Below are 21,600 nucleotides of genomic sequence, written 5' to 3'. Positions count from 1 at the left end.
GTTCAATCTTGCTAATCACGTGATTTCTTTTGTAACTTTGAGTTCTTTGATGATCAAAACATGTTTCTGAACATTTTTTTGTTATTTAATTGCATTTTGATGGTTAAACCTGCATAAACCGAGTCGGTCGTTCATGAACCACCTCGGCGAAGCTTGCACATCCTTGCCAGAGTGTTCCCCATGGCCATAAGCCATCCAAGTTAGCTTTTTCTCACCTTGTAGACGGCTAGAGCGATCTATATGAGAATTCGTGAACTTAAATGGATTGTTTGGGTAAGTTTGCAAGTTAGGTTTTTTTTATCGGTTTTTCACCAGCCGACGACGAACTAGTTAGGTTAGATTGATAATAGGTGATACGAACTCTTCATTAAACCAACTGAAATGGTTAAAATCTCACCAAAAGGTCGTCGGCGGTGAGCTTAAACCGATGGTCTTGATAACAATAAACCCTGAATCATGCACACTAGGTGATCAGCGAAATGCCGAAGAGAAAAAGTGCAAAACGGCGCCGTTTTGGTGTCGTGCCCGTCGGAGAGTCGGCTGGCGACGGCGATGCCTGGTTCGATTCGGCCAAATCGGCCTAAACCGGGCTGGTTCGGTTCGCTTTCTCGGCGGGAAAAGTTTTAAAACTATATATAAATCAATAAAAAAAACATTTAAAAAATCAGAAAATTCTAAAAAATTTGAAAAAAATCAGAAAATTTTAGAAATTCAGAAAAACTTTTAAAATAGAAAATTCAGAATTTTTTTTAGGAATTCAGAAAATTAGAAAAAATGAAAAAAAATTCTATAAAAATTCAGAAAAACCAGAAAAACAAATAAAAAATGTGACAAATTCAGAAAAATACAAAAAAATTGGAAAATTCAAAAATCCATAAAAAATTTTAAAAAAAATTCTCAAAAACATAAAAATCAACTCTCGAAAAGGACAATTCTCAGAAAATTATTTTTCAAAAAAAAATCAAAATAAAAAATAAAAATTTAACAGAATGACTCAAAAACATTGTGGCCAACCTTTACAAGCGAAATTAGAATTTTAGAGGTGCCTAAACGGTATTTTTAGAAAATCCTTAATTTATGGGTTTTTACCCCTAAAAAAACCCTAAACCCTAAAAACAGCACACATCATTGAATGAATAAGCCTTTAGGGCTTTATTAGGGTTTGAATGTTTTGAATTGATTTTCATTTTAGAGACCCAAATTAGGATTGTATTGTTTGTTTGCAATTGGTTGTATTGCTTATATTGATTGATTGAATTTTCACGATTAGGATGGTTAGAATTAGTGGATAGACCTCGGAAACTCGTGTGACACATTAGACACATCGTATCGTTTTAAGTACCGAAAGGGCGTTAGCGATCTCGATTCGAGATCATTAGCGTAACCAAGTCCCCGTATTCAGAATCTCTGGTTCGCAGAATCGTGGTATTTCTTCCGTACCTCGATTAGGTTTCTAGTCAACCTACCAATAATGACTAATGGCAACTCTAAATCAAAAACCTAGATTGAATAGAATAATAAGAAAATTACAACCCGCTATCACGCGAGGTATGGTCTGGGAGAGACCCCCCATTTGTCTAGTGATGGGATGTCTGTGGGACGTCTAGGCGAAATATCCGCATCGGACCTTAGTAGCCCGTTCAGGGATAGTTTCCCCATTCGTGACAAATGGAAGTACCTCCTTAGCGTGCCAAAGGCGCAGCGCGACATGAAGTCATAGAAATAATCGAGCAACCGATCATGTTTATTGGAGTTTCAGAGTTTATAAAAATTCAACGTGTAGATAAATGGGGATGAGCACGAGGCTGGGATCATGGTCTTCATCCCCTGCTTGCCTCACCATCGCCCTATGCGGGGCGAGGATGCCTCCTCCGAGCGATTGTTGGCACTTTTTATTAAAAGTTTGCGATTATGTACTAAATGGAAATTGGAGTTTTCGGATATTTCGGGGAATTATACCAGAAGATATAATCTTTCGCATTAGATCTGTCGAACCTCCTTCAACCTGTGATGGGGACGATACTCTTTTGTGGGAGGGTAATGAAAGCGGGTCATTCTCCGTTAAGTCAACGTGCGAGGTAATCAATGGGGTAGGCAATCAAGAATATGACAGTATATGGTCCACAATTTGAGAGTGAAAGGGACCTCAACGTATTAGAACTTTCCTCTAGCTAGCCGCTCATAAGTGACTGTTGACTAATGAATTGAAGACGTCTCGCAACTTGGGAGGAAATCCGTATTGCTTGAGATGTGAGTCCCATGTGGAAACAACTTTACTTGTTCTAAGGGATTGTCCAATTATCCGTAGGATATGGCTTGAGTTTGTCCCACAACAATATTTGGGAGAATTAATGAATCTGTCGCAATGGTTGAATTCAAATCTCGCTGGTAAGGAGTGATCGAATTTTCATCATGATCAAAACATAATTTTTGGAGTAGGTGTGTGGCTTTTTGGGCAATGAAGAAACAAGTCACTTTTCTAGGACAACTTTGTTTTCCCTTCGAATTCGATACGAGTAATTTGGTCACACACAGAGGAAATCATTAAAGCTTCGTCTATGAATAACTCGACGTTAAATGGATCGTGCACTTCTCCAATTTTGGTTAGACGGGATCCTCCACCTTCCGAGTGGATTAAACTTATCATGATGGGGCCTCAAAAGGCAACCCAGGACTTGCTGGTGCCGGGGTTTATTTAGAAATGAATGGAGTGACTGGCTTGGTGGTTTTGCTGCATTTGTAGGAATATATTTGTCGACACAAGCAGAACTTTGGACTTTGTGGTTAGGACTCAACTTTGCCAAATAACTTGGTTTTCATAAGATCATCATTGAGATTAACTCTAAAGTCATCACCGATCTTGTTAGTCCAGAACTTATGATCGATAATGCTGGCCCTACTTTGCTTAAAGATATCAAAAGACTGATGTGCTCTCACTTTGAGTTTAAAGTGCAATATAACTTTCGTGAAGGAAATCGCTCTGCTGACTGGTTTGCTAATCTTGGAATTGATAAGCACTTGGATACTAGTTTCTTTTCATTACCTCCTACAGAATTACTTCATGTTTTACTAGATGATAAAATAGGGACAGTGGATTTACGATGTTCAATTTTTATATTCGGTTTTAACCCTTTTTAATACAAAAAAAAGGGCCTCGTTTTTATAATACTTTGTTGTATAATAAAAATGATCTTATGGGTAGGTACTAAAAAAGAAAGGTTTCCAAGTTGATTTTATAGAATAAAGAAGCTCCAAACTTCACAAAATAGTAAATGTGAGACAATTCAGAATATCGAAAGATGGAAAAGAATTGCCTCACATTTCTTATATAGAGAGTTTTACATACCTTGTATAAAAGCACGGCTCCCAGGAGATGGAAATTACCCAAAACGTTTAATACCTATTACACATGTGCCAATTCAGTCCTAAACTTTTTAATTTGGCCAATTTAGTTTTAAACCTTTTGACGATTTGTCAATGTAATCCTTTTGGCCAATTTTGCTGGAAGTTGCTGACGTGGATGCTAGTTTTCTTGCATGCCACGGCCGGTACTAATAGGGATAATTTTTATAATTTTTATAATTTGTCAATGTAATTTTTTTTTCTCTTCTTTCTTTTTTTTCCTTTTTTTTTCTTCTAAGCCTGGCGAGGATCGTTGGCCACTGGATGAAGGCCACGGGGCCCTCGCCCGATGGCCGTCTAGGCAAGGGTCGCGACCCTTTGGGCGAGGGCTGCGAAGCCCTCGCTAGCCGCAGGCAAGGGTCACCGCCTTTGCCCTGTGGGCATCTAGATAAGGGCCGCGACCCTCGTCAACTGTCGGTGAGGGCTTCCCGAACCTTACTAGGTTTAGGCGAGGGCCAGGACCCTCACCCGCGACCGGCAAGAGCTTTACGGCCCTCGCCCAATGGCCGACGAGGGTCACCGACCTTTGCCTGTGGTCGTCAAGGGGCGGCCGGCGACCCTCACTGAACTTGGTAAGGAATAGAAGCAAAAGAAAAAGAAAAAAATAAAATAATTTACAAAAATTCATAATTTTTGTAAAAATTTATAAAAAAATTGTCCACATCAGCTCCGACCATCCGACGTGACCGGCGAATGTTGATCGGCCCTCGCTGGACTTGGTAAGGAAAAGAAACAAACAAAAATAATAAAATATAATGAAATTCAATAATCTATAAACAAATTCATAAACTTTTTTAAAGAAATTTAAGAAAAATTATGTATGTCAGCACCGACCGTCCCACCGACCATCCTATGTGGCACAACCAACACCCATGTTAGCAATTTACAGCCAAAATTGATTGGAATGACTACATTGGCAAATCGTCAAACGATTTAAATCTAAATTAGCCAAATTAAAAAGGTTTATAACTAAATTGGTACATGTGCAATAAGTTTAGGATTTTTTTATAATTTTCTCCCTAAGAGAAGAGGTTGGTCTTAAATTTTTTTTATATTTCATTTCATATATTCTTTTATTTTTAATTTATTATTTGTTATCACGATATACCCAGTTGTGCGGGGCATTTTCGAGGGGGGAAAATTTGCCACGTACGAGTGGTGCCCGTCAGTCGCAGTTGGTCATTCTATCGATAAATCATCATCTGAGAGCCAACATTTCATGTTTCAACGATGATTAATTACGCAAAAAATTGCGATCTTCCCCAACAGGGCAAGATCCACTGAACTGCCTTCAAATCACCTCTCGTCCAGTGAACCGAGAAAAACCCAAAACAGGAATTACGGTGTTGGGAGACGGAGGCACATGATCCGAACAAAGGGAGGGGAACAGAACAGAACAGAACAGATCGAATGGTCTTCGGAGGAGAGCCAACTTGGTCGGGCTTTTGTTGGGTTAACTCTGAAGTCTGAATTAGGTGCGTTGCACTGTGTCTCTCTCGATCTTGAGGAACCCCGAGGAAAAGAGTGACTCCGTGTCTGTGGGTTCCTGTAATGCAGTGAATCATCACCATTCCTCGTCCCATCGAAGCGCTCAAAACTCTTTGTTTTCTTTAACCTTCTTCTTGTCTCCTGCTCGTGCGCTTTCTACATTCACATTGAAAAATTGGTGGGCTTGAACGAGGTCAACAAGGGCTCTCTTAGTTTAAGGGAAATTGGCATTTCTGGTATGTTAAGGTTGCCTTGTTGTGGTCCCTATCAGTCATGAATAATTTATATGATTGCGGCCAATGAAAGCAACTCTCGCAAGCTGAGGTCTCGCCATGGAAGAGTTATTGGGAACTTGATCCTATGATTACAGCGAGGAGTTTCGACACCACTGTTTCAGAATTTGACCTCGTCGTGTGAGATTTGGTCCTCAAGTTTCGATACTGCACATAGTTTCTGAAGCAACATTCCACCCAATGGATGATCGTGGACACTGGTGAAGTTTTTCTTTGGGGGTGCCATCAAAGCCATGTAAACTTTCACTCTGCCTCTGGGTTTCTCATAGAAAAGCTAAAGCAAAAGAACGATAAAAAGTGCCTTTGGGCAGATAGATGGATGGATACCAGATAGAGTGGAGACACAAAGCTGCACTTCATCGACTGCTACGTATTGAAGGAATTGTGTCGGCGAAATAATCTCGTCACATCATTGAAATCAAAAGCCCGTCTTTTTTAGTTATTGGTGATGTACTTTCCACTTTTCACTTTTAATTTCTTTTATAATTCAAAACATGAAATCAAAAAGTTTGTCTAAAGCTCCTGTTTATGAACTTTTGAATATTAACAGTTCAAATTTGATTTGTTTAATGGCTGAAAAGCCAAATGACAATGCCCAACATGAAGGCTGCTAGGAATGCAGAAAATCAGCAGTGACTTTTTCGTGGGGTCATGCGAAACTTACACGTAAATTAACAAATTATTTCTTCATGAGTTTTTGAACGTTACATAATATTTTTTAATTTTAACGAAATAAATATCCCTTTTACTGAGGCGGTAAACATCGTTTTAATGTAAACAGTCAGGCCGCTGATCATAATGTTCTACATTCTAATGAATAACGACTAAACACTCGTAGATTCTCATAAACTCTGGTATAAAACTACATGAATTGCTATCATACGGCAATAATTTTTTATTTAAGATTTTAGGGATTGATTAGAAGGACCAGTGACTGACTGGGGCAAGAGAAAGCAGATGCACAAATCTTGACAGCTACAACCTTACCAGGAAGATCAACCACTACTATTAGCATTGCTCATTTACCAGCCAGTGTGACTGTGATAAGATCAAAGTTACAACACTGATCGAATTTTCAAGAACATTTACAAAAGCTGAGAAACTACAGCACAGAGTCCCTACACGCTGTAACTCTGTTTTTCCTAATGGAAAACGAATTCTCAGGAACAGAGCGGAACATCGTCCTACTTAATCTTCTGCCGTGCTTCTTGTATTGTCTTTTGGGGTATAGTTAACACCAAGCTAGCTTCGTAGTTGAAGCTCAGACTGAATCTCTGTCGACTTTCCATGAGAAGAAGGATCGCTTGCTGACCGCCATAGCACGGACCCATCTGCAAAAATGAATACCCCAACGCAAAGTGACATCTTTTCTTTCAGTCGAAGGCCAAAAAAACAAGAAAAAAGGAACCATTTTGACGACCTCTGTGGGATGTCAAGTAATGTTCTACTTCAGTGTTATCGTTATGTACCTCGCGAGGAATAGTATGATTTTTTGCAATGCAAAATGGCGCCCTGAATCCCATCGTGGTGTTGCTGAGCCAGCGAGTCATCCCTCCTCGCCGGCGACGACGTCACGCTCGTCGTTGCCAGAGTAGCCGACTTGCTCTTTCCCAGCAGGTGCTTCGGCCTCGCTCGAAACCCCTTCCCCATCCTCGGCGTAGAGCCCGCCGCCGTCACCGGAGACGACGCCGGCGATGTCAGCGGCGACTCGACCGAGGGGAACTTCACCGTGTCGCTGTACCTCTTGGAGACGCCCACGGACAGGGGCTTCACCAGATTCAAGTACTTCTGCAACCCGTCCTTCGAAAGCCGCCTCGAACTAGAACCGTCGGAGAAGAAGCTCTCCGAGAGTTTACCACGCGCAGGATTCGGGGTTTGCTTATTCTTGATTTGCTCCTTCGAAGCGTCATTGGTCGCCGGAGGAGCTGGTTGTACTTCTCTGGATTTGACAGCAAAGAAGACGTTGCCGCTGGCGCTGTTTTTGAGCTCTGTTTCCCCTGTTTTCTCTGCTTTGACGTCAGGGGTGGCCACGGACCTGGACCTGGACCTGGACCTCCTGAACATCAAGACCCGAAGTTTGGGAGACGACTTGAAAAGAGAGATCGGAGACTGAGGCTGCGAAGTGGGTTCCATGGGAAGGATCTTCCGCTTGGAGAAGGGAGTGGTGGGAGACAGAGACAGAGGGACGGCCGGTTTATCAGCTTCGAAATAACACGAAGCATCGCGGCTCTTGGCTTCGACCGAGCTCGTTTGTCTCATCTCGTTGGACTGAAGGAAAGCGGCAGCGCTGGAGTCAGCTCCACCTTCGGAGTCGCTGTCGGTGGTGACGTAGCGCGCGAGCTCCAGCTCGAAAAAGGAGTCGTCTTCCTCGTCGGACCCGTAGTCCGTTTGCGCAGTGGAGTAACGCGTCTCGTCCGGCGTTGCGACGGTGGCGGTGACGGGTCTCCACAAGAGTCTGAGGAAAGAGAGAGCTTCCATGGCCGCTACAGGAAGGAAAGAAGGGAGAAAGAAAGGACAGGGTGGGGGGGGGGGGGGGCTGAGGCTCTTTGACAGAGGGTTTTGAGAGCGGGTTTGGGTTTATAGAGAGAGAGATGGTGTGGTGTTGGCTGTTCCCCAGGACTATGGAACAGTGCATGCACTTTGAAATGCAACGCTACTTTCCCGCCGCACTGAACATTCGATGGTATAGCTCTGTTTAAACAATGGATATCGTATCAGCTACGGATATGATCAGGGGATTAAAGGGAAATGACTGCTGCGCTGCGTCAGGGAGAAATGTGGGCGTGGGGAAAGCTGAATTGCATCGCTGCGGCACGCAAACGAGACGAGACTCTCCTTGGTGTGGGTTTCGCCTTTTCTCAGGGCTGGATGGTATAGCTCAGCTTTTCTTGGGCTAAGCGATGCGTACGTACTTCCGTATGTTCTTGCCAACTTTCTTTAAAAATGCAAATTTGATAATAGACATTGAAGGGTTAAAAAATAAGGGTTAATACTAAAAAAAAAACTCAAAACTGATACATTTGTAACAAATTTACCCCAAATTAATTTTTTGATCACCAAAAACCTTAAACTGGTACATTTGTGATAAATTTACCCCAAACTAATTTTTTGGCCACTAAGGGTCCGTTTGGCAACTTGCCAAATAGTAAAAATTTCTGTCCTTTTGTTCCCAGAATCAGTTTAGGAGCAGAAATCCGTTTGTTAAATTTTTTGTGCCCGGGCACAATTTTGCAAAAAATTGTTCCCAAAATCAGTTTTGGAACAGAATCAAGAAGAAAAAAAAAGTAGCTTCTTGATTCTGAAACAATTTTTCCATTTCTGATTCTTCTTAATTTTCTTCTTTTTTTTGGTTTGTTGTTGTTCTTCGGTCTACCGCCTGCCACTGGCCACAAGCCGGTCGCCGGCGGCGAGGGCAGCAACACCCTCGCCGACCATGGCCAAGGAAGGGAAGGGAAAGAAAGAAAAAAAAAGAAAGAAATATTAAAAAATTCAAAATATTATTAAAATATTATTAATAAAATGAAATTTTGTATAGTTACTAAACGCATGTCTATTCTTTTTCTATTCTAAAAATAGAAATTTTGGGTAGTTACCAAACGCCTTCAAATGCTTAGAAATTGTTTCCGGGCACGGAATCAAAAAGAATCATTTCTGAGCAGAATCTGTTCCCGGGCACAGAATGGTTGTCATGCGCAGCCTAAAAATCTGTAAACTTGTGACAAATTTACTCTCCTCTAAATTGAAATAATACCACCAAAAATCACAAATTGGTAAACTTGTGACAAACGAAAAGGTAAAACCCCAAACTGATATATATCTGTCAACCGACACATGTCATTTAACTTAGCAATGTGACAATAAAATTCAACGAAAACTAACGAAGGGTAAATTTATCACCGGTGTATCAATTTAGAATTTTTCGTGTTGAGACCCGTGCAATGCACAGGCATCTCGCTATTGCGAAGTAAAGAAAAGAAATGATTCGATATACAAAATTGCAAATATGGAATAAGTAGAATGGCCCGAGGGAGAGAGAAAGGCAACGAGAATCCCGTGGTACTAAGCTACTCCTCTACAAGTCCAAGGGCTTCGTGGGCGAAGTCTCTATTTTGGACTGGACTTCGAGCTGCAATTTTGTACAGGAGCAGGCCCAAATTTCCCAACCGAAAAAAAAAAAAAAAAGCTGGTACTTGGTAAATCCATATTCCATGCATATATCGTACGAAAAATCTTATATCTAATGTAACAAAGATGGACATGATAACATGATGCGGCTTACTTAACCAGTGATCCTTGTATGTCGCGAATCTTTTTGATTGGTTTCGATAGTTATCACGCTTAATTAGGTGGATGATATCATGTCAGCATGTCACGTGATATATGCGTTGTTACATAAGAAAAAGGGAAACGGATCCCCGCTTTTAATTCTCACTTTTGATAAAGCAAACCTTCCAAGCTCTCCGTGGTTCATTTACCTGATCAGTATTTCTTGTCTCCATAACTGGAAGGAAGGAAAGCCTCTCTATCATCATCTGCTGAACTTTGCAAAGGAGAGTGAGGAGCACAGTACCGGTTAAACCTCGAGCCGAGTCTAATTAGTATCTAAAGCCGAGTGAAGAGTTGATGGCGGTGACAAGTAGCGCGAACTCGGTTATCTATCGGTCCCCACACAGAATGATGACGTGTGGGCAACAGGAGAGGGCCCAAAACGAAGGTACTCTTGCTGGTGCATATTTGGTGGCAGATGGTCGAAGCAGACGAGGAAACAAAACCAAAGAAGTTGACAGAGAGCGTGAAAATGGACTCATCAAACGTTGTCACCTTCCCCTGACCTAATTTGTCCATGTCCTCCAATCTTGCCATTTGACATGTGGAGGGCTCTATCATCACTTGTCCCAAATGAGTGATTGGCAAAGGCTCAACGTCGGTTGGAAAAGGCGCAATGCTGTACACAAAAGGATAGCTAAAAGAACTCGATATCGGTTGTGAATGTTCTCTTCATAAGTTCCAGACTGGTTTCATTCTATTCGTACTCTGGTATTTTTGTCTTCTACGACTTGTCGAGACAAACATCCATCCATCTTTTAATCGCATGGTTCATAGATCTTTTTGCAAGAATGCTTCGCTGTTTGATGCCGCGCACTGGACTCGTCCTTGTGCCTTGCAGGAGAAGTTCCGTCGGTTCGATTAAAATCCCATTTGCCTAACTTGGGGCAGCTCTTGCATGATAATATCTACAGTCCCAAATGCTTTAGCAGAAGATGGACATTCATGTGGGCACAATCATTACATTGTCATCGAATGCATAAGATGTGTGTAGAAGACTCTTCTTTCATAAACATAGCCAAGAAAAGGCGAGTCGATCGAATGCTGCCTCGAAGAAGGATTTCTGAGACGTATGGTACTGTCGAGAATTGAAGATATGCGGCGAGGTTGAACGCATTGGTGTGTGCTTCGGTTCTGATCAATGCTCCGAGGATCAGAGAGCAACATAGGCGCATGTGATTAACAGGGACAATATCAGATGTTACTGGCACAAGATTGAGATGCCGATGTTCATGTTCCTCAAAGCACAATTAATTACTGTCCAAGTTCATTATTATGAACATTTGATACCCGTGACTGACAGCATGCATTGCTTGTATAGGGGAGATCAAAAGGACAGAGTAGCATCGACAATATGTCAGCTTCGTCCCAATGAATCGGACGGTCGGACTACTCAAAAGTATCAAGAACCTCTCTTACCAAAGGACAACTATTCCACGGTCGTCTTCATTTTCTAGTACCGTTGATGGAGATAAGTCATGTAAAGCCGAGGCAACTGCTTAATATCAGAAATTCGTTTTGGACAAATTGAAAAGTTTCCGCCTCTCTTTTTGTAACGGCGTCACTCATTCGCAACCCGGATTACTACATCCTGAAGGGCGATTTTGGAGCATTGCATTCGCTTCGTGCAGCAACGGGCACGCAGCAAATTGTCACGACTTAATCTCACAAACTAGTCCTGCTGAGATTTTGAGAGAAACCGACAACACATAGAGTAGCAAAAGACGAGTCTGCTAAAGAACATAGCACGGCAAGAAGGACATTATCTTTTTTTAAGTTCAGTCCGAAGATTTTTCCTCCATTGGGAAAAATTAAAGTACTAGTTCCAACCATATTCTTTCCTCCTAGAGTTGGAGATTCCCACGGCGACTTCCAGTAAAGCCGACCGGGCATATCTCGCTCTGTTTTCTTTATCTCCAATTGGCCTTTTACTGTATTTCATCTTCTACATTGGTCCATCGCATCTCTTTGTGGACACCCTTCCTGGGAGCATTTTAGCCTCTTCTCATCTCCCTGAAAAAGAGGTCAAGAATTGATCTTGGTCAATTCGTGAAGACTTCCTAGGACACAAGCACAGATGGCCAGGGCAATGAAGGATAACCCGCGTGAATTGAGTACGTACCGATGGATCTTTTACAGTGGAGAACCGCCTCGTAAATGGAGCTCTCTGAATCGCAGGACCTCCGCCATTCATCCGCGGAGTACGCAGAGCTTATCCTGGGGGAGCACTCGACCGGATAGACGGAGTTCTTGATCGCCTGACTTTTTGCACTACGAGTTTCCTCTGCTTTGGGTCCCGTCCCGCGTCCTCGCATTATCTGAACGAGTGGCCTGAACAAATGCAAGTACTTCCGGAATATCCGCCTTGATAGTCGCCGGCACTGCCTCAACGATGGAGAACGCAATCTGCTTTCGGGCATCACGGTTCTCTTCGCATGAACTGGAGGAGGCAGGGAAGAAGTCGGGTCCAAGGCTTCGCAGGGCTTCAGCTTCAATGGATCGACGAAAAATGGCAAGACATAGCCGTCGCGAATGACCTCATCAGCATGAACAAAAGGTAACGGAGGCTGCGAAGCCGGGAAATCGAATTTGAAGTCATGAGAGATGGAGTTCCTGCGGAAGCTCTTTGAGGAAAGGAATCTGGGGTCCATTTCAATGAAATAAGCTTCTTCGGATGCATCAAGCGAGGCCCTGATGGAACCGTCTGTAATTTCTGTAAGGGGATTTCGGTTCACTAGCCAACTATACGAAAAGCTCTCAATGGAGAGAGGCTGGGAAGCTTCCATTTCTTCCTCTGTTTCTATCTGGAAATGAAGAAGGAAGTGAGGAAGGAATATATATAGAAATGAACAATTCCACAGGCCTCTCTTGCAAGCTAGTTGACTCCTATCTTCTATCATATATATAGTGAATCCATGCGCATGTTTAAATGGTTATACCAGGATTAGTATATGTGTGGTTGGTGACATGATAATGAATTTAAAGTTTTGAAAAGAAGATAAAAGAGAACAAGAAGTGAGCCCCACGATCACTCAAAAAATTCACTATCGTACTTTATCTTTTTAAATATTTTCTCCTTTAGACTTCCCAAGCAAGATGCTTCCCTTTTTCTCAAGTTATATAATTGCGGGAGCAGAGTTCTGAGGACATATCAAAAGTAAAACAGGACAGATTATTACGTTTGAAGCTGCAGCAACAGACCAGAAACACTATTGAGATTAAGCACCTCCATGATCATGTCTGCTAATGTGTCTTCGGAACTCGTAGAGATATAAGTAAAAAATTTGAAGCCGTGTCCAATGGAAACGGATTCATGCATCCTGCATTAATCTATTCAGGCAGCCTCCGTAGCTGCATGATCTCATAAGCTTCTGGTTGATCTTGTATCTTATTCACTGGTGGACAAATTTGCTGATTTCGCTTAGCATGCTTTTGCTTTCTCATCATCCCTTTCTGCTCCGCTCGCCACAGTACCTTCTTGCGCCGGGGTGGTTATGGCCGACCTGAGAAAAGAAAATCCTGACTTCTGATGTTACATTCTAACAGCTTATGCGAAACCTAATACATATTATTGAACATGCGAGTTCATGCTCATATTCTTCTCAGCTAGAACCAAAGCATGCAATGCCAAGCTAGCCGGCGTCATGGTTCTAGATAAGCCAAAATACATCACAAGACTGCAAAACAGTAGCAGAATCAAAATAAGGTTTTTTGCGGAATACTCTGGGAATACGATATCAACTCTCGGCCTTCTTTGGTTCTCGTTTTTCCGATCAGGTAGCTGGCACTGAATTATAGTTTTTTTCCCCCAAACTTTCTGGGAGAAGCCTGTAAACAAATCCATAGCTCGGGTTAAACTGCCCGAGGTAGGCAGGCCATTGTCAGGTGGGATTCGGGTATGTGCTCAAAGAGGGATCAAACCTTCTCTTGGGCGGACAAGCACAACGATGGAGTCATTAAACTTAGAGAGTAGCCAGCCTAAGAGTACTTTCGAAATCACATTTCAGTTAGAAAGCATCAGAAGATAATGGAAATATGACACTCAAGTGATGTTTAAGAAATAGAGAGATGGTGTGTCGTGAGCCAACTCATAAGAGCTGAAGAAAGAAATTAAGGGATAAAATATCAGGGAGTTTCAGTGGCAAGGAATACTCAGGCATTTGCATCCACTAATGACCCTGTTGTTTATGAAGGTGGAATCTTCTCAAAGTTAAATGCTGGAAAAAGTTCCGTCATTATCATGTAAGCTAACCTAACTATACCATTCACTAGCAAACTACAAATGCAAGACTACAAGGCAGACAAAGGGTGTCCCATGGGTGTCGGCAAATGACATGGACATCTACCCAAGTTTTTCTTTGAGGGCAAAAAGCCAGAGATGGAAAGAGACGTGAAAGGCAATTGGCCCCATCTGCCCTCTCTTTAAAGGACACTAAGCACTTTCAAGAGAATCTAAAACACTAAATAGAAAGCAGCGCGCTGTTCCAAACAGAATGTTTTCTCGACTGTGCTTGATTTCTTCACAATCATGAGGTAATGAACAAGCTTAACTGACGCATCACCACTGTGACTCAACAGTGAAAATTCCACGAAGAATCCATTGGTGATATCCTCTGTTTAATAAAGTGAAGTTAGTTTCACGGAGCGCATTTCACATAGAGACCATATTCCAAAAAAGACGATTCCTTTGATAATGCTAGGACCTGCCCATCTCTACATCAATCTCAACACCTTAAGACCTAAGAAGAATCCACAGAAACAACGAAATCTGACCAGAGAACTAGAGAGTTCTAGAGAAATGCAACTAACGAATGAAAAGAAAATCCTACAAGAAGATTTCTCTAAATTCAGCATTCCCAGTCCTCCAGCTTCCACAAAAGGAGCGCTGTTATTCCCTTTAAGTAAGCCCCTCTTTTCCATTTCCCCGCATCACATGTCATGCAGCATGTTTGTGTGTATGTGTGCGCGCAATGGGGGGAAGAGGGAGTGTGAACAAGGTAAGTTACTGCAGAAAGAAAACTCAGGACTTACCTAACCCCAAAATGAACATAACAAGAAATCAAGAGAAGCAGTGTCATTAGAAAAAATGATGGCAATGTTTAACTAGCTGGTCAAAGAATATACAGTTTTAGGTGATATTATTTCATCAGATCTAAGAATACAAATGCATTCCAAAGGCTATGCAACACCATTGATGCCAACAAGTTCCTTGATCGTGCGAAAACAGCACCCATCACCACTCCTAGGAAAATAAGCGGAAGCATCCTCTGCATATTGAAATGAGCCAAAGCAAAAGCCAATGAACTCACCAATATTGAGGACCATACTGGCATGTACTTGGTCAAGGAAGGTAGAAGAAACCCACGGAAGACAATCTCTTCCCAAACTGGGGCACATATTGAAACCACCACAGCGTAAAGGGCCATGGCCACGGGGTCTCGTGCAACTATTGATTGCTCAACACTGGAGACTGTAACTGGTGTAGAGGGAAGAACAGGCAACAAATTAAGGTTGACTTGAGACAAACGGTTCACAAGCGGAAACATAAGACATCCTAGACCAACATCAAAGTGCCATTTTCCTTTGAGGCTGAACCTAAACCAATCAGATGGAAGGGGACGGAATCTTGCAAGACAACGATGGAGGATTGCAATTCCAGCAAGACCTTCTACTACATCAGTCAAGAGGCTGTACAGTGCTTGGCCTCTGTATGTTAGGGTTTCCTTTCTGAACCCTCCCATGTGAGCCAGGAAAGGTATAATCCAAGATCCCACGAACCAAAATGATGCGATCCATAGAAGCATTACCTGCAGTACCAAATAGCAAATCCACCATTATAGTCTTGATTTAATTCTAAAATATTGTTAATTTCCAAGTTACAGAAGAACATTATCTAATGTACTTTGATGCATAAGCTCTGATTGGACACAGATTGGAGAACTCCTGGGCCCACCCAGACATAGACACAGACCCGGAGAGAGAGAGAGAGAGATGACAGTATCTTAAATGTAAGCAAAAGGCTCATGCACTTATTAATTGTTCGAATATCAGGAGATATAGAGTTCCATGACTTTTGGATCCAGCAGACTTCATCTCTTGTAAATGATCTTCCCACCCCACAGGTACCTTATTGATGCCAAAAGAAAAAACCAGAAAAAGATGAAAGAACAAAAGAAAACATCCACTTCAGTTTGGGCTACCACGAACCACCACGATATCATTCAACCAAAAAATATTAAGGTTGACCCAACAGAGACCAGGCACCTATGCCCCTATTGAATATTTCGTCCTTTCATTTTCATAGCCTCTTCCATAGCAGAACATGCATCACAAATGCTCATGTGCACATTGAGAAACCAAAAGCTTGTAAACACAACATACAAAAGGACCAAAGGTGCTACGTTGGTGCCAAAATATACAGCCCCCTCATTGAAAACACATTAATCAAGTCAGCTTATCCAAGGTGAAATGCAAATGCTGTCATATTCATTTTCCCAAACACTATCGGCTCAAATTTCCTTTTGCACAGTTTGCAGCTTTTCACTGAAGGAGAGAAAATAGCAGGTCATAAAATTTAACTCATAGGTTCAAACAAGCTAATTTATATACAACTATTAAGTTGAAGACTGCCTATTTGTTCAATAAATAACTGTGCCATGTCCGGAGAAATCATAATAGACATCTATAATATAAAAAACTATAGTAGACACTATTCGTGAAATAAGTATTGAAGTCCTCGACAGATTCTCTATAGCTTATCACATATAATATTAAACAGTAACAAAGACACATATATATCGAATGGAATAATAGTAGCTATAGTTGGGAAAAACCTGCAGAATTGTCTCTGCAGTCCATGGCACTGTCCAAGGTTTTGCTCTGAAAATTGCATCTTTCACCTGAAATACAAAGAACATCTGAATATCATCTGCAAGACATGTGATTTATAATCACTTTTGAGCTACTCCAAAACTGAAGTTGCGAAAAACATTCGTCCAGATCCACTTTCGCTCCTTAAGAGAAGCATTGTTGTCAAGATGCACAACTAAGCTCCAACACTTAAGCTATCTTGCAATTATTACCATAATCATAAGCCACTCACAGCTCATTAACACTGAAGTTGTTTTAACAATTATCATATTTGCATTGATAACAAAAAGTTAATCATATCTGCAGACAGCTCTTCACATGTGGATATTATAAACTATAGAAGGCAATAGTCAATAGACTCAATACACATGATATGTTAACTGCAAATACCATATTCAAATGGGTGTATAGAAATATAATCATAGCCATGTGTCACTCAGACCACTGAACTGGCAATACACACCATCAAGAATAGCATACACTGGCCCAGGTAACATAGTCTTTGACATCAAAAACAATAATTCACTAACCATACCATGAAGAAGGCCTTCCCATATTTGTAACAAGAAAAAGTATTACCTTATGGATACTCGAGAACCAATTCTTCTTCCCAGTATTTGATTGGTCAAATCCATGTTTCTCCAACTTTTCCAACCTCTTGTCTTCCACCAACTCAGAATCAGGATTTTGTGACGCGAATTCATCAGGTCGAAAACATGAAAATCTCCATCTCTACAAAACAAGAACCACTAATGAGTTCCAATTATGAAACAACAAATACACTCTACAACTATTGTTTTCTCCAAATTTTCTCACAAAGAATAAAAAAAACCCTAAACCCCCAAAAGCCAGAAGTTTATTTGAATTAACTAATATGAAAAACCAGCCAAACAGTAGCTTGAACTTAATATAACGTAAATCCTTCCTTCAGTGGAATGATGGAAATGGTGAAAAAAAGATAATGCAACAGGATAATAATGCTTCACATCAGGCCATCTTCAATTAAACTAAAGACAGGAAATTAGTTGGTTCTGACAACATCAAACAGAACAATCAGCTGATATACTAACAGATAATCGTTTCCGTATTTCCATCGGTTGTCATTATCAATTCTTGCTAACACCAATTAAACAGTAAAAAGCCATCTAATTTACTACCGAAGCTCGCGTAAGTTCCACAGCTATCAAAACTAATACTACATAACTCTCAAGCCGTGCTTGAGTTATCATTATCAGTTCTTCCTACCACTGACTAAACAATAAAAACCCATCTAATTTAGTACCGAATCTCGTACAAGTTCCACAGATAATGGAACTAATACTACGTAACCCTCAACCCGTGCTTGTGCTCGGACAATGCTTATGCAGATGGCACCTCGTACTGGCCACCCCTCGCCTCTAAGATGTAAAACAGCTGACTGAACAAATAAGGTTCGATATTCAGCCAGTCTACAAATACTCCTAGAGCCTCAAACTCAATCTTATCCTACAAGCTATCATAGAGAATCACGGATTCGACAACAACAACAACCACTGCGGCCAAGATTATCAGCGAAAACGAACTCTGTTTCCGCAAATTCGAACTCACGAAACAGGAATGCCCGAACATTAGAGAGCTTACCTGCTTCGAAGGCTTGTGGAGTGAGGTGGCGAAGGGCAAGCGGCGAGCGACGGGAAGGGAGAAAGTAGCCGCCGCGGACCGCCATCTCAAATCCCTAAGCCTAGAGGTAGGAGTAGCGAGAAGGGGAGGAGGAGGGCGGGAGAGCGCGCAGGAGGAGCAAGGGCCCGGCATCGAGGCAAGCACCGGCGGATTCGAAACGGGCAACGCATCAGATCGGCGGCGTCGGAGCTCCGATTCCGAGCATCGGATTCGACCGAGACGAGCCGGCGAGCGAGCGAGCGAGGGAGAGGGGATGGTGGTGAAGAACGGTTGACGCTACTGTGGTTCGTTCGTTCGTTCGGCGGGGGAGTGGGACCCGGTGAAGCGGTGACAGCTACGGCGGCGTCGTTGGCTGCACTTGCAAGTTGCGAGGAAGGGACACGGCGTGTTGCGCGGTCTCACCGGGAAACGAAACGCCGTCCGTTTTCCAGATCACGGAAACGACGCGTCGCCAAAGCATTGTCTTTTCCTTGTAATTTCTTTTTGTCCACCTAATGTCCCCAGGAAATTTCGCAAAAATACTATTAGCTAAAGCTAATTGCCTAATAATTATGTTAATAGGTTTGCTTTGCTTAACAAGTTCCATTTGTTTCGAGGAAAATGTATGATTTCAAAAAAAAAATTTCTTAAAATGATCGATTTTATTATTTGGAATAATTAGTCAACAAAAAATGTTCTCGTTGTTGACAATAATTTATATCTAAATATTTTTTATTCATTCGTTTTTATAAGTAATATAAACGGTCATTTTTAGGAAAATATTTTTCAAATTAATTATTTTCCACAAAACAAACGGAATCTAAGAGAACTAAACCTACAATTGTAGAACTACGAACATGTACTTGATCAAAAAGAGCAAAAATTATCTCAATCATAGAATTCGTTTGTTTCACGGAAAATGAATGACTCTGAAGACATTTTGCTAAAATTGATCGCTTGTTGTCGCTTGAAATAGTTAGCCAATGAAAAATATTTTCATTATCAACAACAATTTATGTCTAATCATTTTTGTGGATGATGAAAATATTTTTCATTCATTATTTTTTATAAGAGATACAAGCGATCATTTTTAGGAAAAAAATTTTCTAAATCATGCATTTTTCTTGAAACAAACAAAGCATGATCAATGGTTCGCTTGAAATAATTAGTCAGTGGAAAAAAATTTCATCATAGATAACAATTTATGTTTAAACATTTTCGTGAATGATAAAAATATTTTTTATTCATTCATTTTTGTAAGCGATACAAACGATCATTTTTAGGAAAATATTTTCCAAATCATTCATTTTCTCCGAAACAAATGCACCCGTATACTTAACTAAATTTTCATTTGAGAAAATGACAGTAATAATTCTTAAACTTTAGCCTATCGTGCCATGTTATACTCTGACTTTTAATTAGTTCAATATAGCCCTTGAGCTATTCCTAAATGTTATTTTTTTTTGTTTGATCAAACAAATGAGAAAGTCACCACAAGTTCCTAAATTATTGCAAAATATGCAATCTAGTATCTAAACCATCATGAAATGCACAATCTAATCTCTAAACTTTCGTCTTGTTTAATCTAATTCCTCAACTTTTCCTTAACAAAGTGAAATCAGTTCTTCGGTACTATGCACAAACCTTCAAAATTACACTATTGCTCGTATTTTAGAATACCTTTTTATTTCAAATCATTTCTTAAATCAATGAAAAATATACTTTTTTAAATACCTCTTAATATTTTTTATCCATGTAAATATTACGATAATTTTATTTAAGTATAGTTTAGCTAATAATCTCCATAATAATGAAAGAAGAACCTCATTTAAAGTTGTATGGGGTTGATATTCTTGCTACTTCAAGTCTGAGTAATTTCATAAGCATATCTGGATACCATATTATTTTATTAATATACACTCGTACTTATATTTATTTAAATCCTGCTCCTAATTTTTTAGATAGATAAATTTTGTGTTTCGTGTCTTCTTAATCAAATTTAATTAAATATGTATGTTTTCAAGCTCCACAATTAATGATCAATATAAATGAAATTATGTATTCCACATTGCTGCCTCCGCTGGAAATCAAGAAAAAATTAGCTCAAGTTAAGGAGCCCGCCTCGCCTCCCCTCTTACCTTGGCCAACCGTGAGCTATTGATCCAAAAATAAATATTTTTACAAAAATAAAACGCACAAATTTAACAAAACTTAATTAAGGAAACACGAAATATAAAAACTTGAAATTTTTATCTCTCTAAAAAATTATGACGATTAATTTAAGTACGAGTATCTATAACTTAATTAATATCGTTAGTAACTATCTTTATAAAAACACTTAGACTCGAAATAGCAAGAACATCAAACGATACAATTCTATATGAAGTTCTACTTTTACTATTATAGAACTCATAAGTTAAAATATACTTAAAAATGAAGCTATTATAACATTTATATAGACCAAAAAGGTCAAAAAAATAAATAAAAGATAATATATTTTTTGTTTATTTAGGAAATGGATTAAAATGAAAAGATATTAAAAAATCTGGGCAACAGTGTAGTTATGAAAGCCTTGAACAATATATATTGAACAAATTAAAAGTTAGGAACTAAATTGCACATTTCACAATAATTCAGGGAGTAAATTGCACATTTTGCAATAATTTAGAGACTCGTGATGACTTACTCCCTTGTTCAGTTGTTTAATGAAACAAAAGGACTACATGAGAATTTTGGAATGGTTCAAGGACGTGATAATTACTAAAAAATTCCTAAATTTATTACACGGATGTCAATTCAATCCTAAATTTTTTAAGGGATAAGTGCACTAAAAGTCCTAAAACTTTTCATGAAAGTGCAATTGAGTTTTAAAATTTTCAAAAAGTGCAATCAAGTCCTAAAATTTGTCAAGTTGGTGCAATCAAATAATTATGTTAACTCCGTCCAACTTAATAAATGGAAAATGTTAACGTGACATTTTTTATTACTTTCTCTTTCCTACATGGTATTTTTTATTTTCTTTTTCAAATTTAGTTAAATTAGATTAAATAATTTAAAAAGAATAATTTTTTTTCTAAAAACCAAGTAAAAAAAAAGAAAACAAGCCCTCAAAGGTGGCCACCGCCATAATTGCCAAGAAGGGCCAACGGACGTTACCTAGGCCTTGCCGAAGCCTGATGACCCTCGCCGAACTTGGGCGAGGGCCTACTAGCCCCGATTTGGGGGGAGGGTGCGACCCTCGCTCCAAATTTGAGCGAGGGTCGCTGGCCCTTCTTAGCGGCGTCCACCACCATTAGTGTGCAGTTGGTTTTTTTTTAACTTTTACCATTTTATTTTTTTTATCTAATTTAGTTTGTATTTTTTTAAAAAAATTAATATTTTTTCTAAACGTGACGCTTGGTGGATGCCGCATCATCGCCACCATCACCACGTGTCTTAAGAAAGTAATAAAATAAGACACATTAACATTTTCCGTTAGCCTAATCTGATGGAGTTAACGGAAGGATTTGATTGAACTAATTTGACAAATTTTAGGACTTGATTGCACTTTCAAAAGTTTTAGGACTTAATTACATTTTCGTGA

The 21,600-nt window shown here is 40.1% G+C and overlaps 3 protein-coding genes across 3 annotated transcripts; all 3 read right to left on the bottom strand.

Moving 5' to 3' along the window:
• Positions 1-6,166: 6,166 nt before the first annotated feature.
• Positions 6,167-7,702, bottom strand: LOC115671595 (membrane-associated kinase regulator 5-like). Its single transcript, XM_030593229.2, has 2 exons — positions 6,653-7,702; positions 6,167-6,514 (listed from the first exon to the last, which is right to left on the bottom strand). The coding sequence occupies exons 1-2, from the start codon at positions 7,659-7,661 to the stop codon at positions 6,426-6,428; spliced, it is 1,098 nt and encodes a 365-aa protein (XP_030449089.1). The 5' UTR covers positions 7,662-7,702; the 3' UTR covers positions 6,167-6,425.
• Positions 7,703-10,992: 3,290 nt separating this feature from the next.
• LOC115671557 (probable membrane-associated kinase regulator 6) lies at positions 10,993-14,420 on the bottom strand. The gene is made up of 2 exons (XM_030593182.2): positions 11,632-14,420; positions 10,993-11,522 (listed from the first exon to the last, which is right to left on the bottom strand). Exons 1-2 carry the CDS (start codon positions 12,407-12,409, stop codon positions 11,515-11,517), a joined length of 786 nt encoding a protein of 261 aa, XP_030449042.1. The 5' UTR covers positions 12,410-14,420; the 3' UTR covers positions 10,993-11,514.
• Positions 14,421-14,558: 138 nt separating this feature from the next.
• LOC115671556 (uncharacterized) lies at positions 14,559-18,418 on the bottom strand. The gene is made up of 4 exons (XM_030593181.2): positions 18,000-18,418; positions 16,959-17,111; positions 16,343-16,408; positions 14,559-15,316 (listed from the first exon to the last, which is right to left on the bottom strand). Exons 1-4 carry the CDS (start codon positions 18,168-18,170, stop codon positions 14,648-14,650), a joined length of 1,059 nt encoding a protein of 352 aa, XP_030449041.1. The 5' UTR covers positions 18,171-18,418; the 3' UTR covers positions 14,559-14,647.
• Between the last annotated feature and the right edge of the window lie 3,182 nt (positions 18,419-21,600).

This window comes from Syzygium oleosum, unplaced genomic scaffold (assembly GCF_021117445.2).
Source record: "Syzygium oleosum isolate NSW1041296 unplaced genomic scaffold, Sole_v2.1 Sole_v2.25, whole genome shotgun sequence".
Taxonomy (NCBI): Eukaryota; Viridiplantae; Streptophyta; class Magnoliopsida; order Myrtales; family Myrtaceae; genus Syzygium; species Syzygium oleosum.
The sequence above is the reverse complement of the archived record's forward strand: the minus strand, read 5'-3'. Positions and strand labels throughout refer to the sequence as shown.

Coding starts and splice junctions, on each gene's coding strand:
- LOC115671557 (XM_030593182.2), bottom strand. CDS start 12,409: ATGATAGAAGATAGGAGTCAACTAGCTTGCAAGAGAGGCCTGTGGAAT.
- LOC115671556 (XM_030593181.2), bottom strand. CDS start 18,170: ATGCCGGGCCCTTGCTCCTCCTGCGCGCTCTCCCGCCCTCCTCCTCCC. Junction 17,112..17,999: donor TCCACAAGCCTTCGAAGCAG/GTAAGCTCTCTA, acceptor CTTGTTTTGTAG/AGATGGAGATTTTCATGTTT. Junction 16,409..16,958: donor GGTTCTCGAGTATCCATAAG/GTAATACTTTTT, acceptor TTTGTATTTCAG/GTGAAAGATGCAATTTTCAG.
- LOC115671595 (XM_030593229.2), bottom strand. CDS start 7,661: ATGGAAGCTCTCTCTTTCCTCAGACTCTTGTGGAGACCCGTCACCGCC. Junction 6,515..6,652: donor ATCATACTATTCCTCGCGAG/GTACATAACGAT, acceptor TCATTTTTGCAG/ATGGGTCCGTGCTATGGCGG.